Source organism: Hyperoodon ampullatus (assembly GCF_949752795.1).
Source record: "Hyperoodon ampullatus genome assembly, chromosome: X".
In the NCBI taxonomy this organism is placed as follows: Eukaryota; Metazoa; Chordata; class Mammalia; order Artiodactyla; family Ziphiidae; genus Hyperoodon; species Hyperoodon ampullatus.
The window spans coordinates 116,370,096-116,392,979 of NC_136913.1; the positions used below are offsets into that span (position 1 = coordinate 116,370,096).

At 37.7% G+C, this 22,884-nt stretch overlaps 1 protein-coding gene across 4 annotated transcripts; it reads right to left on the bottom strand.

Annotated features, from left to right (window-relative positions):
- Positions 1-3,423: 3,423 nt before the first annotated feature.
- MOSPD1 (motile sperm domain containing 1) lies at positions 3,424-12,248 on the bottom strand (the record flags this gene model as incomplete). 4 transcript variants are annotated; one of them, XM_079728191.1, is made up of 5 exons in its annotated part: positions 3,424-3,455; positions 5,619-5,780; positions 10,213-10,430; positions 11,908-11,983; positions 12,095-12,248. In XM_079728191.1, the coding sequence occupies 5 exons, from the start codon at positions 12,246-12,248 to the stop codon at positions 3,424-3,426; spliced, it is 642 nt and encodes a 213-aa protein (XP_079584317.1). The 4 variants fall into 4 exon arrangements, with proteins under 4 accessions (XP_079584317.1, XP_079584316.1, XP_079584315.1 ...); XM_079728190.1 differs by having other exon boundaries at positions 10,210-10,430; XM_079728189.1 differs by having other exon boundaries at positions 5,619-5,822; positions 10,201-10,430.
- Positions 12,249-22,884: the final 10,636 nt, after the last annotated feature.

The window sequence follows — 22,884 nt, forward strand, 5'->3', positions numbered from 1 at the left end:
CGAGTAATCTCTAAAAGGGAAAAATCCAACCGTTTTATGATTCTGGGGATCTACTTTGAAAACTCAATTGGGGGCGGTCCTTTTACAAAACTGGGAAGTTACACGCTGAGGAGGGGAGTATAACTACTGCCCAGGGGAGACAGTGGTTATGAATTTAGTCTTCCATATGAAATACTGTTATCAAGAGTCATCAAGAATTAACCCCTTCCAAGATTATAAAGGAATGAATTCTCCCATGTTGTCTAGCACCTTGATGGTTTCATCTTTTTACATTTAAATTTTTGATCCATTTGGAGTTTATCCCGGTGGAATGCATCTATCCAACTTCAATTTTTTTTTCTAGATGGCTATCCAGTTTTCATGCCATTTATTGACCAGTATATTTTTTTCTCCACTGTTTGCAGATGACACCTTTATCTAAATTCCTGGATATATTTGGGTCTATTTCTGTACTCCAATTCTTTTCCATTGGTTTGTTCACAGGCCAATGGCACATTATTGGAATTATTGGAGTTATATAAAAGTTTTAATTTCTGGAAAAATTTCTCCCTTTACTCTTCAAGTTTTCCTAGCTATGCTATTTCTTCATATGAACTCTAGAGTCAACCTGTCTAGGTGAAAAAAAAAATACCCAAACTTTGTGGTATTCTTTTTGGGATCATGTTAAATTTACGTAACTTAGAAAGATAGGAAATCTTTATGATGTTAAGACTACACATCCAAGAACATCCCAGATGTCTTTCCATTTGTGCAGATCTAGTTTTGTGTTTCCCAGGAGTGTTTTAGTTTCCCTTATAAAAGTTTTGGGACTTTAATTTTAAACCTAGGTTTTTTTTTTATTTAATTTTTTTGCTATTGTAAATGGACTATTCTCTATATCTTCTAACTGGTGTTTGTATGCATGTGCATATCTATGATTTGTTACCTTGGAGTGGGGTTTTCTAACTATGATTCAAAATCCAGAAGTCATAAAAGAGTCATAAATTCAACGACTCCAGAATAAGTTTTACATGGTAAAGACACCATAGGCAAAGTCAAAGAAAAATGATAAACTGAAAGGAAATATTTGCAACTCATATCACAAAGAGCTCCTACAAGCCAATAAGGAAAAAAACCACCCACCCACCAGAAAGCAGGGGTTGGGGGACCAAAGACGTGAATAAGCTCTATGAAAAGATGGTCAACCTCACTTTTAAGTTAACAAAAATTAAAACTACATGGATATATCATTTCTCAGCTATCAGACAGGCAAAACACATAGCTAATGAGACTGTGGAATGCACTCTCATGCGTTACTGGCAGAACTAGTCAGGAACTGGTAAAATGAATTATGCTATAAGCCATGCAAAATATTATGCAGCTGTAATAAGAAGAAGGAGGATACTCTTTAACTACTGATATAGAAAGTTCTTCCTGGATATAGCGTTAAGTAGAAAAAAGCTAGGTGCAGTACAGTATGTAGAACATGTTACCATTTATATATAAAAGCATTAAAATAAGAATATATATTTGGAGAAACAAATGAAGTATATATAAGCTCATAAAAGTGATCACTTGTAAGGAGCTGTGTGGACAGGGAACAGGGTGGACAGGGATGGTGAGGAGAGATTTTTCACTGTATACCTTTTTACAGTTTTTGATTTTTGAAGCACGTAACTGTTACCTATTCAAAAACTGTAAAACAAATTAACTCCTTTGGTAAATTAAAAAACTTAAGACATTTTAGCTCACATATTTCACTTCTTATTTTTGCTTATTTAACTCACAGGAATAGGAGACAGCTTTAGGAAACAGGAGACTTTGAGTTCCTCAGAGATATACCGAAACAAAATGTGTCAATCGTTGTGAAACTTAGGTCTCCATTTTCTTTTATTTTTTTAAAGTAACTTCTGTTCTTTACAATGTGTTATCACATGCACACACACATGTGCGTGCACCTGCACACGCACATGCGCACACACATGCACGCGCACGCACACACACACACGCAACTTGAGATGGACAGAGAAAGGATAACCTTCAAACACAAGGGTTTTTTTTTTTTACAAAGTTCAAAATAGATTACATTTATGTGCTTTTTATTCATTACACAACGTACAGACATGATCCATTTAATGATTTATGCTCCCCAAATGGTTAAACGATGAGGATTTTCTATGAAAGAGTATACGTAAAAAGCTTTTACTTTAGAAGCAAAGTACTGTTTCCTGCAAAACCCAACCTCAGGCATACATCTCGTGTTTACATATATTCCTTGAGAATACTACAGTAGCAGTGCATAAGTTCATTCTGTAAAAAGATCCGGAAGATGATTTTCAAGAGACTCAATGCATTGTGCTCTCAGATAAAAATCCTAAGTCAAAAGATCAGATACTATAACAATAACAGTTAAAACTGCATATATATGTTAGAGATCAGAAGAGGCTATAAAGAAATGTACATAGTTGTGCTTTGGGGACTTTTTTTGGTAAAGTTGTTTTAATAATAAATACAAACTTAAAAAATGTCTCAGTGACTGATAAAAAATAGACACAGATATTAAGGATTTTTTATACTTGGCTTAGAGTTTAAAGGTGAAAAATCATCTCCACATAAACCACCTGGCATTGGTAGTCCCAATCTGGGCCAGTAGCTTACAGTCAGGCAAAGGGCTGGGGAGAAAAGATAAAGTGATTTTTCCTCCTATTAACATAAAGCATTATCCAGAGGTAAAGCCAGGTGTACCAGCTAACTAAACAAATGCCTACCTTCCTTCAGAATTCTTAGACCAAACAGAATGGTCACCCTACTTCTTGGTGGCTGGACCACAACCTATCCTGTAGTTCACCAGATGAATTAAATATGTCCTGTCTTCTGTGAGACCCTAAGATAAACATGATTCCTCAGTATTTTATGCTTTTTCATTTTTTTACCTTCTACACATTAACTGTAAAACTCTTATTTTAGAAACACCATGGCGACTGTATATAATGATAGAGGACAAGGCATAATTTATATAGTAACATTGATGTTCGTAGCTAGGAAATAAATGTAATTTCATTTTCAGGCTGGTCAGTTTGCTCTTTTAGGCCTTTAACTTTGAAGGATACATGACCTCAACAATCAAAGTGAATTAGAAAAAAGATGAGAAAATAACAAATGTCTTAATTAAAGTCTTTTGCACGGTCGGCTTAGATATAAAAAGAATTTCTTCAAAAAATTTCCTAAGTGTCACTCAGAAGCTTCCTTGCTGTCTGTAACATAATGTGCTGGAGTCCTTTGAATAAAATTATAGAGTAATTTAAAATATATATTATACATTTGCAATGATTGTAAATCAATCAATAGTTTGTAGCATGTTAATGGGGTGAAATAGAGATAAAAGGCAGTCCACATTCATATTTTCAAGATAAATTTACTTCAGAAGTCAAGTGAATTCCTTGCTCATGTTCTAAGTATAGCCATTGTGATAAGACCTGAAAGAAAAAATTGGAGAACAGTTAAGGACATGCATTTTACAAAATCTTCCATTCAATAAATAATTGTTTACACCTCAGTGAGCAAATAAAACACAGCACATAGGCAGGCACTCTACCAAGAACTCAAAATCAACTTGAATTTAGCTGATACTATACAGAAGAAATCCAGTTTACAGCAATAGGCAGTCATTGGATAGATTTAATGCAATCACTAATGTCTGGCCGTAGCTAATTTTTTAACCATCAAATATATCTCTCGCTTTATCCAGTCACGTCAACTATAATAATAGCAGACATGGCATTTTAAAGTGTCACTAAAGCCTGCTAATTTCATTAACAAAAACAATGCAAGCCTGTTTGTATCCCAGGGCCCTAGGGCCACAAAGAGACAGAAGCATAGTATTTCTGCTTAGCTTGTTTCTTTTGAAGAGACTCCATACATAAAACCATAAAAAAAATAACAATATAAGAATATTCTCAGTCCTAAATGAGTGGTTTTTAAAAAGTGAGTGATAAAGTACAGAGAAGGAAAATAATCACATAGGACTGGAGCAGTCAGAGAAGATTCCCCAAAAGATCAAGCTGAAGTAAGCCTAAAAGATGGACAGGAAAGATATAGAACAGTATGATGGGCAGGCATTTCAGGTGAGCAAATGGCAAGAACAAGGGCATGGAGGTAGGACTGGGGCTCCAGATGAGCTTTTTGGGGATCAAAAAATAACCTAACACACTCTAATCAAGAATTTACATAGGGAAGCAGCTAGCCAAGAGTAACTCAGAGAGGACTCAGAGTGTGGAGAGTCTTCAATGCCAAACTATGGAGTTATACTTCATTCTATGGATTATGGGGAATCACTGAAGGTTGTTGAGTAGGGAGTGGTGGTGGTGAAATCAACACAGGATGGAAATCAACCTGACAGTAATGTGATGGATGATTTGCGGGGGGAGATAATGGGGGTAAAGGGGAGGAATAGGAGGGACACAGACAGAAGTCAGAGACAACTTAGAAGACAATTTGGAGATTTTATAAAAGGGAGCACACCAAGGAATTCTGAGAGAGAATACTGAAAAGAGTTGGCACCTCAGAAGACAATTTGGAGATTTTATAAAAGGGAGCACACCAAGGAATTCTGAGAGAGAATACTGAAAAGAGTTGGCACCTCAGAAGAGGAGAGAGGAGACGATGAGGAGAGTCATTCATCACCAGAACCCTAATCCTTGACACATGGTAGGTTCTGAATGAATGTTTGTTCATTTGAACTAATTAACTATAAGGTTTCAAGCCAGGATGACTGAAAGAATGATTCAACAGGAAACAAGGGAACTGGTTTAAAGAGAAAGGGTCACAACATTAAACAAGGCTTCCCTGTTCATCTTTATCACTGTATGCGCTTTGTATGTTTCCCTAGGATCAATTCCTAGAGGTAAAAATGCTGTATCATGGAACGTATGCATTTTACATTTTATGCATGTTTTATACCATTGTAAATCAGCAAAAAGAAAATAACTGAAAAATACAGTATTAGGTACTAGATAAACAAGCTGAAAAGAACTAAATGTGAGCCAACAATTAAATCTTAAAATGCACTTTATCTCAACGTGCTTTTGAAGCAATCTGTTTTTCTTTAAAAAAAAAAAAATCAAGCCACCACCATCATCCCACACACACGTAAAGACCGCCACTACCACCTCCAGGCCATAACAACTGCCTACACAAGGAGGGACAGAATGGGGGTGGGGCAGTGGGAAGTACAAACTATTGGGTGTAAGATAGGCTCAAGGATGTATTGTACAACACAGGGAATAGAGCCAATATTTTGTAATAACTGTAAATGGAAAGTAATCTTTAAAAACTGTATTAAAATTTTAAATAACTTTTTCAAAAAGAGAATCAACTGTAATCAATAGACCTCAGGCAAGCCATTTAAAGATTCTGGGCCTTGATTCAGGTTAGGAATCCTTGGCTTACTGCAGTTTAATGTGAGTGTTTCCATCATTCTCATGTTTTTACAAATGTATTTTGCAAGTATTTAGGACACAGTTTAGTCCGAAAGAGACTTTTTGCAGAAAGAATGGAATAAATAAAAGAACAATGTATTATTCTTTTCAAGAAAACAAATTGCCTACACATATGCCCCAATGCACCTTTAAAACACTTACCTAAGATATAAGCAGCCACTAATTTTTGATTGACACTTAAGTGGAGGTAGAGAGGCACCAGCGATTCCACATCCCCCAGCGTGGGAAGCATCAGAGCTGCAATACACACCACTCCCAGGAAGACAGTTAGTAAACTAGGTCCTGAGGAGACAGTTCTGTTTTCTGTAAAAAGATAAAAATCCCTGAGCTTGCTTCTAAAAACAACTTAAGACAAAAGTTCATTCACACAGACTGGCCACCACTCACCAGGATTCTGGTTTTGTCTAACTTCTCTGATTCTTTCCCCATCATTCCCATTTTGTGGGGCCTTATCTGTTGGACTTATCTGGAAGCCCATTACAGGATGGAATGTGAGGTAGTGAGTTCCTACTGAAGAGAACAGTGGTCATCATCCTTTCCCCACTACCCCACCGGAATTCGAAGAAAGTGTTCAAGCATGTATTATCTGTGCAGAGAATGGGCTAAAAATAGATAGAAATTGAAGTTCTGGTATTTTCTTCCCATACCCCCAGTGCACTGCTTGTGTGTACTCCATTTTGGAGCCCACTGCAGTAGAGCTCCACTACCTTCTGGGAGTATCTTTGGTAGGTCTCAAGACAGGTTTGGTCCTAATACCTGCAGCATCCTGCTATCATTTTTGCAAGTGTTAAGGCGGCAAAAAGGTTCTACTTTAATGTTATTAAAGCTGCCTATGAAAATTCTTGCTCTCCACTCTACCCCCATTTATAGCATAGAAGTAAGAAAGCAGCAGAAACAATGTCAGGCAAATATTATGCTAAATGAAATAAATCCGTCACAGAAGGACAAATACTGCATGATTCCGTTTATATGAGGAATCTAAAATAGTCAAAGTCATAGAATCAGAGCGCAGATGGTGGTTGCCAGGGGCTGGGTTGCTAATCAATGGGCATAAAAATCTCAATTATACAAGATGAATAAGTTCTAGAGAACAGCACTGTGCCTATAGTTACCAAGACTATATTGTAGACGAACATTTGTTAATAGATATCATGTTGTATTCTTACCGCAATAAAATAAAATTTAAAAATATTTATTATTGGGGCTTCCCTGGTGGCGCAGTGGTTGAGAATCTGCCTGCTAATGCAGGGGACACGGGTTCGAGCCCTGGTCTGGGAGGATCCTACATGGTGTGGAGCAGCTGGGCCCGTGAGCCACAACTACTGAGCCTGCGCGTCTGGAGCCTGTGCTCCACAACAAGAGAGGCCGCGATAGTGAGAGGCCTGCGCACCGCGATGAAGAGTGGCCCCCGCTTGCCACCACTAGAGAAAGCCCTCGCACAGAAACGAAGACCCAACACAGCAAAAATTAATTAATTAATTAATAAACTCCTACCCCCAACATCTTCTTAAAAAAATTATTATTGGCCTGCTATTCTTCAGTTCTGGTTGTATGTGTACAATATTCATACCCATATTTTTAAGAAACCCACCAGCATTTTCTGTCTTATGGCTTTTCCCACTACTCTTCCTTTCATTAAAAGGAATAGCCAACAGCAACACAATCTTTGTGTTTTATTAATGAAATAATGCTGTTCATTTTATTATTAGGTGCAGCTTTTCTAAATTATTAATACCATAGCTGTTGTGTGAAGTTTAATTGAGCCTCACCAAAGACAGATAGGTGAAAACAAACTCAAATTTTATAGTGATTATTGCTTGAGATGAAACAATAGCATAAATGCCTAAAAACAAGTCTGTCTCTTGCTAATGAATGTAGTACTTTTATATTTATATTTGTTGCAAAGGTAAGTTTTCAAGGAAAATATTTATGACAACTACACTGTTCAATGCAAACCCACAGTAAAGATTATTTCAAGGAATTTTTACTATTTAGAGAAATTCCAAAAACATTCACATAAATGCTTGACATTTTTCAAAGTGGAAAGTTTTTCTGATACTACAGGGTTGTAAAAATTTTAGAGATATAGAAAACATAAAGGTTCCTCTGTAATCCCATCCTCTTAGAGATAACACTGTTAACAGCTTGGTATAGATCCTTTCAGATTTTATAAATGCCCATATAAACACGTAAAATGATTTTTTTACTTAAATGAAACCATATTATACATACTGTTCTATAACTTTTTTTCTCTCACTTGGAAATATATTCGAACCTCTTTCTATGTCCATATATAACTATCTACCATTCTATCAAATCCTTGTAAATGTCTGCCTGACATTCCATCTTATGAATATTCGTAATTTAATCAATCCCCTAAATGACTTTTAGGTCATTTTCAATTCTTTATTATTATAAACCATAATAAAGAACATAGTTTTCTTAAGCCAGAGAGCACTGGCTCAAACCTGGCATAGACATAGCAGTTCATTAATAACGTAATTAAGACAAATGCTCTAAGATTCAGCTGAATCTTTTTAAAATAACTTTTTAATGACCTGGGCTTTGGTATTTTGTGAAAGTATGCTTTGTGGGTTTATCTTCAATTTCTGTTAAATGAAAAAAAAAGAATATATATATATTTTTCTTTTTCTGTTAAAAAAAGAATATATATATAAATATATATATATATATATATATATATATATATAATTGTATTTATGCACATAGACGAGGTCTAGAAAGTAACATGGAATACACGTAAGCAGATCTGTTAAGTGTGTGGGATTATAGGTGCTGGTTACTTTTTAAAATGTGTTACTACTATATGTCTCTTTATATAATACATAACTTGAGAAGAAATTTCTCATTTGTACTGCCTTTTACCACATTTTAAAATCCAAATCTTTCACGATACAGCCACCAACGATTTTTCCAGCTAAACTCACAGAGAGACCCTCACAACCTTGCGGTACCTGCAGGGAGCGGGGAGCTCTACTGTGTGCTGCCGCCCTTGCTCTAGACAGCAGCAGCCGTGGAAACCTTGTAAGACAAAGAAAACCAGCCCAGCTGCCCCTACCAGCTGAGAAGTCCAGCCTTCCTAGTGAGGCCCATGCACATATTTCCTGTGTAATTACTGTATGCCAGGCACTGTGCTGAACAAGTGATGAACTTGATGAACAAGACAAATAAGGAGTCTGCTTTCCTTGAGCTTCCTGACCAGGATGGCTTAGAGAGGTGTGTGTGTTTTTTTTTCCCCAAAACAGAGACCACCATGTGCTATGCCAATATCACCTATTCTACTCATCTACCTACTCCAATTTTACAATTAGAAGAATTCTCTAATGTACTTCAGATACAAAGTTTCATTATAAAAATAAAATAATAAAATGCTCAATTAATACACATTTGTATTTTAGGATGATTTTCACTTGAATTCTAACAATTTAAAAATAAAAGAAAAAATATATATATATATAAAACAGTAAACTTTTAACCCTTATTATTCTTCGGCACTAAACCAGTCTGTTAAATACCAAAATGATCTGCAACGACCACTTTACTTTAAATTATAAAATTAACACCCAAAACCAAATGCTCAAATGGCCTTTCTTGTTCTACAGGAGGCATTTTAAAAGAGGAATCTTGCATTTCATATCTATTTATAAGTCAACTTCACAGTATTGATTGGACATCGAAGTGACATTTGACAGAGATTCTCTTTCAGCTTCGAAACATGAAAAACTGGTCCTGTCTGTAAATAATAGTTGCTGAGAAGAAAACAATCTACTAGTTACTACCTAGTTCCTAGTCTTGGTATCACCAGAAAATCTGGGCACTCCTTGCATGGAATGAGAAGACACTTGGCTCCAGTAAATCAAAGGGGCATTACTCCCTGTCTTGTCGAGATAAACATTCTAAGATGAACAAACTGATATGGATCTATGAATTAATGAAATGACAAGTAGATGGTTTTTAATCCCTCATATATAATGTTGCAATTTCAAGGACAGCTGCTATCACGTTCATATATCATGGTCAAAAAGTTTCCATGCTTTTCTATGGAAAATTTTATCTTCCTCCCCTTATAATAGGGTTGGAGGGAGATAATGAGAAGTTCAGAGGGAGGCGGAATGACGTCCAAGAGTTGAATATGAGGATCCTGTCGATGTTGAAAGAATATATCATAACACTCCTGAATATCTAAGCTGGAAGGAAATGAGGAATGGAGAGGGATTCAATTAATAGCCCACAGGGGATATTATAATCTACTTAGTTTAATTAACTTCAACTTTAATGAGATTTTTTTTCAAAATAATATGAACAGCACACCAAACTTGGCCTATTGCCAAACACAATCTCTCTCCTTCTTCGAATTAATTAAATGAGAAAGGATATAGGAAAGTCACAGAAACAAAAGTATAGAATTGCCAAATTGTGCTAGCATTATAAAGCACAGTGCCTGCAGTCTCAGGTTTTATAGATTGAAAAGGCTCTGTCAACGACTGCCCTCTCCTTATAACCCTATCTAGCGGGAGCTCTTCTCTCCGCTGAAAGACCAGCTCTAGGCCTCTTGTTCGATTCTAGGTACCTGATCTCTTCGTTCACTTTTGAAGTAGTCGACTAGGTTTAGAGTGGTGGGTTATCGTTCTAGTAATTATTCTTTGCTCCCTGATTCTCTTAAAGTAAGAAATGTGTAAGACCTCAAAAGGGCTTTAAAAACAATCCAGACTACCTGGTTGAAACGACTGCTCAAAAAATAAACTTTCAGTTAAATGTTCCTTTATTCTTTTTTCCTCTTCTTCCTTTTGTTGTTCTTTTGCCGACGGGAGAAGAGTAGCCACGACCTCTTTCCTTCCTAAAGCCTTCCTCTGGCTTTGCTCGGAAACTTGGAGACGGAATTTGTCTATTACACCATAGTGACAGGATCGAACATCTCTATGACGAATCACACTGGAAACATTAAAAAAGAACAAATGCTGTTTAGGTTTCTGGGGGCCTGTCAAGCAGAATTCAGCAAGAGATTTTATACATATTAACTGACTATAACCAAGTACTCAAATACAGAAATTTGCTAGTGATACTGTAAAAAAAAATCATAGTATAACCCAAAAAGAAATGGGTAATTCTGAAATATTTGATGAGTAAGAGTCATCTTAAGAATAATAAGTAAAGAAAAGTAAAAGAATGATAGATAAAGAAAAGAATGATAGGTAAAGAAAATTCCTTTTAGCAATGACATTTTTTCCTGGCTATCTGTGTACAGCAATATTCACTAAACAGGATATATGAAATTGTTTCTTCCCCACAAAAGTCTCATAAATTCCAATTGCCACTTATTGATTGTTCAAGTAACAAAATAACAAACCTCACCCTACACTTAAAATTGAAGTCCATGCACGAAGGCAAAAATAAGCAATCGAATAAGTAGGTAACACAGTAAGACCAATGCAACAGAAGGCTTACAATGCATTTCTGTATTTCTCTGAAAAGAGTATATAAACTACTATAAATTTTATGCAAGTTATCTGCAGTGCCATTTATTTTACTTCGTTCTTAATAGAGAACACAGAACAACTGGGTCAAAGATAACACATTGATTAGGCAAGAGACTATATTTCTTTGCAATAGTCCGTGCTTATTACGTACTGAACGAAAATCAAAAGAAATGTGCAAAAACACGTCCTCAAAGATACATCATTTTATGGCTCTGAGATGATGAAAATGTATGCAAGAGAAAAGACTTCTGCTTCTCATTCTCAACGGAAGATTTAAACAAATACAGTTTACTTGGTAGCTTAAATTAAGGGCTGGTCATTGGATCCATCTGGTCACCACTCGTTCTAAAGTGAAAATTAAATATGAACAGCTTGAACAAACAATCATTTATCTGACACTCTAAGACGAAGTTATCTGGAAGAGCTCAGATAACCTTTTACAGATGAGTAGTAATACACTCGCTTCCTGTTTGTATAGACTTTCAGTTTTATTAGCCGAATCATTTCAGATTAATATATATGACCATTGTTCTGAAAGCATAGTATTATTAGTTCCACAAATGACACTATAACAGCAAGATGTTCCAAAGAGGGCTAAATTCCCTCTTATAGCTAGAGAAATTTAAAGGAATAAGTTAGAACTTTGCCTCCATAAATCTCCCTGCTATGAATAAAAGCACAACAATGAGGAAGTGTTCGTGGAAATATTAACACACACATGAGCTCCAACATAATGAATTATTATTTGGCCAACCTGTTTAGAATTTCTTAGAAACTTCTTAAAAAGTATGTTGCGAGACAAACTCTCAGCCAAAATTCAAAATATAATGAAGGCCTATGTGGGAGCAGCTTCAAGAACAGATCTTTTTCAAGTTAAACACATAAATATTAACACACTGAAAACATGTTACCAGGAAGTGGTTGTGACTTACATATCCACACAACACTGAGGCTTTACTGCACCTGCAGCGTCAGCGACAACATACTTATTTGGAGTAGTACACAAAACTGAAAGAAAAAGTCACAATGGCCATTAGTGTATTTTAAAAAATTAGTTTCTACAAGTCAAAAATTAGTAGGGAGTAGTTAAAATCCAGAAAATACACCTAGGAGACTCACCTTTGAACTTTAAGGCAAACTCATAGGGATTATACAGCGTCAACACTTGCTTATGTGTTGACTGGTCATCTGCGTAAAATATCAGCTCTGTGGGAAACACAAAGACAGGAAGATTTCCTTCCACTAACTCTGGCTGTCTTTTTTGTTGATGCATTGGCACTGAATCCCCCTTGCTGCGGCTTCAGTTTTTACAGTCTCAAATCTATTTTGGGCTTTTCTTAAAATCAGTTAAAAACTCCAAAGCATTTTGGCAATCTGGAAAGAGAAGAGAAAAAGCAAGCTGAGTGATACCTGTTATCATGAGCTAGCTATGACTAGCATGGTTAGCATGCATTGTAACAGTCCCCAAATCATTTAAACATGCCTTTTGACTTTTCCGCTTGGCTTACTTATACAGCTTCTACCAAACTATGCAAAGAAACTTACACTTGCTCCTTTCACATTCAGGATATCAACCTATGATAAAGAAGGCTTCCTACTTAAAATGAATCACCCTCAAAAAGGTGAGATCAAAAGGATGTCGCTCATTTAAAACCTCAGATTTAAAAAAAAAGAAGTTTTGTCACAACTGATTTTATGTGAGCCAATCAGAATTCTTAAAGATGAAAAAAACATAACACAAAACAAAGTAAGCTTCCATGATTTACAAAGGAAAAACACGAGACTCACTTTTTTAACATTTATTTCAACAATGCTTTAGTTAGTGCCTTCTGGCAGCATGGGTGGAAGAGTTCTCTTAATCTTTTTTTCTACCAAAACCCAAGACAAGGAAAAATGTCTTGAAAGGAAGACGCATATCCAAACTTGCTAAGCAGTCCTTGGAGTTTTCCATGAAAATTCAAAGTCAGTAAGCAGGCCTTGGCATGCAAGTGGCACCGTGCCTCCCCTCCTACATCAAGTACACAGACTTCATGAGAGCTATTTTTTTCCAACTTCAGAGACCTTTTTGGATTCCTTCTGGGGTTGTTGAATATGTTCCAGAGAGTTGTAGACTGTCTGATAAGTAATGTTTCTGTATTTATCTCCTAATCTAATTTTGATCAACAACATTCTTATTTAGCTAGCGCCCTAAGTCTGGCTTTTTAAAATAAAATGAGAAAGCTAAAACATACAGTCACAGAAAATGTCTGATTTTCACCCTGTAGATCACACCTATAAAATACAGTAGGCCAAAATCCATTTAATAGTTTGCACTCAGGTTCTCATACACTCAGAGAGAAATATAACAAATGATTACATTGTTTGGTTGTTTTTTATTATTATTATTGTGGTATGACTGCTTTGCAATGTTGTGTTAGTTTCTGCTGTACCATTGTTTGGTTTTTACCAGCTATCGGGGCTCAGATTCTGATTGAGGCCTTGCCCACTTTTATCAAATAGGATACTGTATAATCATGTATGCAAATTTTTATTCTTTTCTCTCAGCTGAACATTATAGGCCAGGAACTATGTCAAGAGCTGCACAGAGATACAAAAATGAATAATGCACAGGCCCTGCCCTCCAGAAACTCTGCCCTCCAGAAACTCAAGTATAATTGAGGAGACAAAATAAATATTTAAGCTACCTTTATTATAATGCATACCGTTGTATATAAAGCGCTAGGGAATTAGAAGACTGCGTGAATAATTCTACCTGGAAGAGAGGCCAGGAGACAACATTTGGGGTGGCCCTTAAAGAAAAGAAGGATATGAGCTTCTGTGTTGGGGGAAGTAGGGAGGGAGGGCACTGAGACCTGGGGATCAGCATAAGTGAAGACACAGGAATGTGAAGGTAAGGGAGAACCTTGGTAAGGTCATCATCCACAGGCTGCCCCAGATTCCACTTTCTATTTGTATACTTTATAGCATGCATGTAGCCCATAACAGTGTTAGGTTGTTTTTTGTTTTTTGGGTTTTTATGACTAAGCTGAAAGCACCTATAGACATATTTATTAGTAATAATATTTTACATTTGTTTAATTCACAACAGATTACAAATTCTTTATTAATTACATATACTGAATGAACTGATCTATGTAAAGCCATTAGCATTTGTTATAGGCAAGGTGCTGTTCTAAGTATTTGTTGTTATTACTAAATTAGGAAGAGACCAAGGTAGATAAAAAATGCCAGCAGGCCTCTCCTAGTCCAGTATTCTTTCCACTATACCAAACTAACTGGCCATTTCAATAAAAGAAAACTAAGGTTATTCTAAAAAGCATCTGATTAAATCATTTTAATTCTGAGTTTTTATTTGCCATGAATTTCTTTTCTTTCCTAAGAGCCATACATATTTCTATTTGGATAATGTCCTCTCAGAAGTTTGGCATGTTATTTTTTTCAATAGAAAATGATAAGCTCTACAATTACTTTCTTAGTAAGCTTGGCTTCCAGGAATAGAACATCCAAATTTGGCATCACTAAATAATATTCAACATCTTATTCTAAAACTCAGTTAGGGTGAGAATTTAGCTTATGATAAAAGGTGACATCTCAGGCTTCCCTGGTGGTGCAGTGGTTAAAAATCCGCCTACCAATACAGGGGACACGGGTTTGATCCCTGGTCCGGGAAGATCCCACATGCCACGGAGCAGCTAAGCCCATGCGCCACAACTACTGAGCCTGCGCTCTAGAGCCCGCAAGCCACAACTACTGAAGCCTGCGCGCCTAGAGCCCGTGCTCCGCAATGAGAGAAGCCACCGCAATGAGAAGCCCACGCACTGCACCGACGAGTAGCCCCCGCTCACCACAACTAGAGAAAGCCCGTACGCAGCAACAAAGACCCAACGGAGACAAAAATAAATTTAAAAAAGATTTTTTTTAAAAAAGGTGGCATCTCAAATTCATGGAAGATAGTTCAGTCAATAAATGTTGATAAAACCAGGTATCCATCTAGAAACACAATTGAGTTTATCCCTCACTCCTTATAAAATTCCAGAATTTTATTATGGTAAATTCCAAATGGATCAAAGCTTTAAATGTATAAAAAAAAAAAGCATAAAAGCACTAGAAACCATGGAAAATCTTTTTAATAATCTTAGGCTTTCTAACAACCAGGAACCAAAAACTATTAATAAATTCAACTATACAAAAACTTTTAAAGTTCTGCATGGCAAAAAATTTTATAAGTAAAGCCAAAAAAACATTTTCAATTCATACCATAGGCAATGTCTAATTACCCTACTATATATAGAGGACCTCCAAATCATTAAAAAAGACAACTCAATATAAAAATGAGCAAACACTATAATATTTTATAGAAAAGGACATACAAATTGTTTTTAAACTCACAAAAGGATGTGTAAGCTCACTCACAAGAGAAATACAAACTAAAGCTATATTTGAAATACATGTTTTTACCTGTCAGATTGGCAAAAATCAAAAAGTGTGATAGTATATGGTAGGAGCCATCAGGCATGTTCTTACATTGCTGGCGGGGATATAAATATAAGTTGGTACAACCACTATACCTGCCAAAATTGAATGCACCTAACCCTCAGATCTAGACATTCTACTTCTAGGAATTTCTCAGGCATAAATATTCCCCTTGTGTGAAATCATATATGTGACAGGGCTTTTTTTTTTTGCAGCACTGAGGATTAATAAAATAATTTATGTGAGGCACATGGAATGAAGCGTGGCATGCAGTAAGGGCTAGTTGCTGTTGTCAATAGCAAAAGATTGGAAATGGCCCAACTGGCCATTAAAAGGCGGTTCATTAAGTAAAGTATGATATAGCCATTCGTTGGGATACCAGCTCTCTGTCAAGAAGAGGAAGCTCTTTGTGTGGTGTGGATATGGACTGATCTTCAAATGCAGTACTAAGTGAGAAAAGCAAGGTGCAATGCAGAGAGTAGGGTATGCTACCATTTGTGTATAAAAGGAAGATAAAAGACTATGTAAACCTATTTTCTTGGGTATGGGTAAAATATCTTTGGAAGGACAGCCAGGGCTGCCCCTGGAAAGACAAACTGAATGGCTGGGGACAGGGGTGAGAGGGGAGTTTTCTCTTGATACCCTTTTAAATCTTTTGAGTTCTGAACCCCATGAAGACCTAATTCAAAACAAACAAACAAAAAAAGTTGACTCAAACAACAACTCTACTAGAGGCTAATTTGAAAAGGGTCCCAGGTTTTTTTAAACTTTTATTTTTATTTTATTTTTTTGGCTGTGCCACATGGCATGCAGGATCTTAGTTCCCCGACCAGGGGTTGAACCCATGCCCCCTGCAGTGGAAGCACAGAGTGTTAACCACTGGACCGCCAGGGAAGTTCCAAAAAGGTGCCAGTTTTGAAACATAAGAAGGAATTTAGAAACAATGTGTGAAAAATCTGTTGATTGCATTTTCCATTTATGATTTTTTAATAACATTGAAAACCTTAAACTATGTGTTAAATAGAATTATTTTTTAATTATTTAAAATAATTTTATATGCAACAGAAACTCACTACAATGGGAAGAACCAAGATTTATTTAAGATGACTTGAAAACAGGAAAATGTAACACTTTCTTACAAAGGAGTATGAGATGGTTTATAAATCTGGCTGGGGACTCAAAATTAAACACACAGAACAAGTGCTAACTAAACTCTTGCTTCGAACCTCAGGAAGTTAGTTGGCATAGGTCAGAGTAGAAACTTTACTAGTTTTAAATGACGGCTTAGTAGAAATTCTTATTTTTGAATTTTGAAGCTTTCTCTTTATGAGTTGAATATTTTCCCATGAACTGTGAATAGGCTGTCTGTCCCCTAGTCACCATCTTAAAAAAGTGCTGAATCATTTTTGAGCAGCTTACTATCTCTTTTCGAATTTGTGTTCCCATTTCTCACTTATCTTGGCTAAGATATAAATTGCCTCCCAAACTCCAACCAGAGGAGATTAGGGAGAAATTAGCACTAGGTCACCAGTGCAATATTACAGACTCTGCCAACAAACATGATGGAGCATGATACCTGCCTTTAATTGATGGTTTTCCGGAGACTAACACTTTCGCCTTGCTCTAGTCAATATTGCAAAATGATAGAGTGCAAAAATTCTGGGGAGAGATTATACACTAAGCCGGTAAAACCTCACTGTGAATCAGTTAATAAGGTTGCTTTCCAAAAGTCAAGCACACACAGAGTCAAAGGATGTCAGCTCCTAACCCTTCTTATTTTACCAACAAGGAAAACAGGCCCAGGATGGTTAAGGGTCTTACCCAAGGTTGCACAGGAAATTGGTGGCAGAACTCTGGTCTCCAGACTCGCACTTCCCTATACAATAATCATCTCCTCTGCGTCTCAGTTCAAAAACCCTGCTTCCCTGATGCTGATGGCAACACATGCCCTCATCTCTAGGAAATTCCCCTGCTTTTCCAGAAGAGAAGAGTTCTCAAAGGATGATCCAAAATTCAAGTCTTGATGCATGTGTTTCCTTTTCAGTTTTACCAAGAAAAAAAATTGAGAGACAATTTCACTTACTAAGTTGCACACATTTTCTTTTCCTGATTGTGAAAGCAGAACTATGGCTGTCAGTAACTATTCATTAGGGCGATAATAACCAACGTTTATTTTATTCTTCCTCTCTGGACACCAAAATTTTACACATTCTTCAAAGCCTAGTACAAATGTCCCCTCTTTATGGCCTTCTGCTACTGCTCTGATCTACAAGCATTTCACTAATTTTGTTGCATTATTTTTTAATGTACTTACTGGATAGAGTGAATACATTGACATTTGTTTTGTGTGGACTAATTGTGACTCCCCAGATTTCAGTCATAATGCCGTATTGTTTTTCTGTGGGGTTTTTGTTTGTTTTGTTTTGTTTGTTTTGTTTTTTGCATCCAAAGACTCAAGCTCAGTGTTAGGCTCTTAGAAGATACTGAACTTAGCAGTTAACCTACAGGCCTCCACTAATAACTGTCTCCTCCACCAAGAAACATTCCCCTTCCCCATAGCTGGACACCCTTCATCCACAAAAGACAGGCAACCGATCCCAATTAGAGGAACAGTAACTCTATGGTGGCTGCTTGCCATGGGCTGCAGGAAGAGAACGAGAGCATCGACACTCCCAGCTGCCTCTCCCCTCCTCCCTCCCTCCCTCCCACTTCCCTCTCCTCATCTTCCCTGCCTCCTTGTGCCCAACTGGGCCAGCAGGGTTTAGAAATCTGAGGTTCTGACATACCCCCGACTTTACAAGGAGACAGAACCGCTGTGAGCTGGTGGTACAGGAGACTGCCTCATCCTTTTCCTCTGATCCCAAAGCACAGAAATGCAAACATGAATGAAATCTGAGCGAAAACCTTATGTGTGCACACCACCTTGTGACCAGTCTGCAAACTACTCTCCCACCAAAAAAAAAAAAAAAAAAAAAAAGCCTCAACACACTGAAATCCTCACCCACGCTTTCCACCATCAGTCCAGAGAGATCAATACTCCAAGTGTGATCATTTTCTCTGGCTTCCTCACTTTGGATGGACCAGAGGAAGGGAAAGATAAGGCTCTGAGATAAACAGGGGAGTTTCGAGATCTTTTATCCCCAAAGATTCAAAACCTGGAGACTTAAAGAGCATAGAAACCCCTTGCAAACCATATAGTCATTTGCCCTCCACCCTGGCCCCGCCCCACCCTTATCTGGGGGAGAGGAGCCTGCAAGAAAAATGAAATAAGTGATCCTTGGGGATTCTTGTACCAAAGTCGTTCAAAGTTTGAAACAGTTAAGGATGATTTGAAGTACAGCCTCTCCCAGAAACTAGTGACCCATCTGCTTGGCTACAGTGCACCAGCTACTTACTACCTGTGCCTGGTTCTTGTGTTTACTGATTAGGGTTCCCAGCTCCACCTTCAGGCCCAGCTCCCTTTTATCTGGGCACAGGGGTTATCTCTTTCCTCCATACTTGGTGCAGTCCTTGCCAATGGCCAACTGAATAGTAAATAGTGAAGAGCAATATGTTCTTTTGCTTTACTCTCACTGGTATTAAAACCTCTCTTTCCTTCCCATTTCATAAAGTCAGCTCTCCTCATCTCTGAGTTTCCAGTATCGTCTATTAGGCTTTTTAATGGCTGGTCTGTTCCTAAAATCGGCTCTTTCACAAGCGATGTTCTAATGTTCACGCTGTATTTTTAAATGGTTCACTGCTCAATATTAGGCAATTTTGTTTTTATACAATTTCAAGGGGTTTTTGTATAAGTTGATATCTTACTAATGAGATTGACTGCTATAAATGATATGTAGTGCTAGGCTATTACATATTTAAAATGTAAAACTTAAGTAGTGTACCTTTTAAGGTTTAAAAGAAATAAGGATGGGGAATTCCCTGGCAGTCCAGTGGTTAGGACTCCGAGCTTCTATGGCAGGGGACATGGGTTTAATACCTGGTTGGGGAACTAAGATCCCGCATGCCATGCAGTGTGACCAATAAATAAATAAAGAAATAAAAGAAATAAGGATGCCCTCCAATAATGTCTTTTTTAAAACATTTCTTTCAAACTAGTTCTTTCCAACCCTTGTTTTATACTATCCCAATGTCTTCAGTTATTTCATGATGTATGTGCAATTCTCGAAATCTATATTAATTCATTATATGAAATACATATGTTGCTACATAGAGCACTCTCAGAAGTTATAGAATCACAAACTATTTCAACAAACATTTACTGAGCACTTATTATATACCAGGCACTGTGCTAAAGAATATGGAGAAAAGATGAAATCATGGTCTCAGCCCTCCAAAATGAGTCTAGCAGGAAAAATGGATATACATAGTAATTAGGATAAGATGTGACAAGTGTTAAAATGCTGATAGATACAAAACGCTCTGGGAGCATAAAGAAAGTAACAGTCTGCCTTAAATAGGGGTTTGCAGTAGGAGTGGAGGGAGAGGGGGGTAAATTCCAAGGAAGAGTATGTGTGGAGGCATGAAAGGGACTCTTAAAATGAGCTTTGGCATTGCTTATGGTTAAAAAATAGCACGTATGGGGGAGCGGCAAGAGAGAAGCCTGGAAAGGTAAGCTGGAGGCAGATGGTGAAAATCTTGTAAGCCAAGTTTGAGAGGTTTAGACTTGATTCTGCATGCCAGTGTTTCTCAAAATGTCGTACCAGACTAGCAGCAGCAGCTTCACCTGGAAACTTGCTAGAAATGCAGATTCTTGGGTTGCCCCCAGGCCTACTGAATCAGAAATTCTGGGGCTGGGGCCCAGCCATCTGTGTTTTAATAAGCTCTCCAGATGATTCTGATGCACACTATGCTTTGAGAAGCATTGCTGCAGGCCAAGGGAAACCTCGGAAGGATTTTAAGCAGGGAATTGACTGGATATGATCTGAAGTAGGAAACCGGTTGCCATTGACCAGTCAAGCACAGGGCCTGACTCCAAAGTAGTTACAGTAAAAAATAAATAAATATTGAATGAATGTGGCATGGAGAGATGAGGGCCTACACTAAGGCAGGACGAATGGAGAGGAAACAGATTTCAGAGATGTTTTTCAGGTGGCTCAAGTTCAATCAGGTGACTAGGGTATATCCATACAACTGTATAACCAAAATGGTTTTTATATAAAAGCAAGCTATAATTTTCTCAACTACATCAGCTACTAAGTGTTTTAAGAAGTGGTCCACACAGACCCTAGAAAAAAGGGGAGGTCAAGAGCAATTTCTATGTGTTCCTACAGTGTCAAGGCCAAAGGGTGCCCTGGCTTGTACATGAATCTCTGGTCTGCTTGGCAGTTCTACGTCTCCCTTTATTAATAAACTGGTATTCATATTAACATAGAAATCTCTTGTGAGTTTGGTTAGTATGGATCAATCCCTGAGACTGACTGATAGTTTCTAGATGTGCTGGCAAAATGTAATTTTGAACCCTGAAAAGCTGAAAACCAGATACTGATTCTGGTGATCTAATCAAGGTGCTGCCCAGGTGAGACCCTGCTAGAGCTGTCTTTTTTTTTTTGCGGTACGCGGGCCTCTCACTGCCGTGGCCTCTCCTGCCGCAGAGCACAGGCTCCGGACGCGCAGGCTCAGCGGCCATGGCTCACGGGCCCAGCCACTCCGCGGCACGTGGGATCCTCCCGGACCGGGGCACGTCCCCTGAATCGGCAGGTGTACTCGCAACCACTGCGCCACCAGGGAAGCCCTAGAGCTGTCTTTTTATTCTAATTTCATCACTGATCACATAGCCCACTTAATTCAGGAACAAGCTGGAATGAGTGAAAGAATCAGACTTTGTACTATGCCCTGAAGATCAAGAAAGTCAGATGGAACTGTTATTTCTAATGTTTAGCGGAGGCAATCTTCAATTCCCTGATAGAGAGTAGGAGAGACAGGTACAGGTCAACCTATACGGTTAATTTACCTAATGAGAATTTTGCAGAATGCAGTTCCTATTTCTATTAGGATTCTGGGTACTTCTTGTTACTTACTGCATGTTCCTTTTAGTTAATACCAACATCTTGCCTTATTTGACCAGCTTATTTTATCCAAGAATAGTGCCCAATCAAAAACTGCACCGTTTTATGGAATTTGAGAGCTATTAGGGGCTCTGGAGATTAAAACAAAACTTTCATATTACACATGAGGAAATGGAGGGCCTCAAAGAGTAAATCACTTAATCTATTTATTGTAGGGCAAGATTCTCCAGAATGCTACAAGGTGGCAAAACAAGATTCAGAACACTAATAATCTAAGTTTCAGACAAGATTTTAAATTATTTTCCGTCTTAAACTTTTTACAATCAGAAAAAGAATAACAAATTACTTCATTGAGCTATTAGAGGAATGGGAAGCTTTTCTTGCAGTTTCTTGTTTTCTGCTTTTCAGAAATTGGAGTTATATGTAAAAGGTCCATGAGAAAAAAAATTGAAAATAAAAAATTTAGGAAGAAAATGTGCATGAACAATTTAAGGGGAGAAACATGCATTATGTTATAAGCTATGTGTTCTATTTTCTATCTTTGCCTATAACATGGTAACTCTGTACTGAATATTGCCCATTACATTTAATTATATTCTATAAATAAAGGGAATTCCAAATTTTCAAGTATCCTAGTATTTGAGTAAACCTCTTATTTTGAGAGTTCTAGAAATGCTTCAGAATCTAGTTTAATCTCGAATCCTGTTTGGATATGTAGACGTGAACAACTTGAAAGGCACATTTGGCTCCGTTTCCTGTTTTCCAAACTTCCCACTGCTTTATAACCAAATATACGTGTAATCTAAAAGTTGGTGTCCACTCCCTATTCAATATTCTGTATATGATATTTTCTCGGCAGAGATTTCCCAGCACTTAGAGGAGACAAGTGGACAAGATTTTCACCATCAAGAATATATTAAATCCCATGTGCGCCCTGCCTGAAGTAGATTTTCCCCTTTTTGTCTGGAATTCACATTAAGAACACAATACATTCCGAAAGTACAGGACTGCTTTTTAGGCAAGATCCAAAAGACCCAATTTTTCAGGTTTCCGTCCTTCTCTTAGTTCCCTCAAAGGTAAAAAAAAAAAAAAATCCGGGACCTTTTTCACTTAACATTTTCCCTCTCGCTCCCCAAAGTGAGGTCTTTTCGATTCTACTGGGGCAGAAATGCTACTTCAGTCCGGAGAGGATAGATGTCAGTTACTTTACCCAGAGGGGACACCACAGAGCACTGACGAAGGGCTGGAAGGCTGAGGAGGGAGTATCAAAGGGTCCATCCTAGGACTTCAGCTCCACCAGGCTGGGGCCCAGCCTTTCCAGCCCTCGTCCCCACACCGGCCGGCTCCATGTGAAACAGGTCATGTGAGCCTGTTTACAGCCCAGCAGCTGGTGCAACCATCAGGATCCGTGCGGAGGTCCAGGAAGGGGGA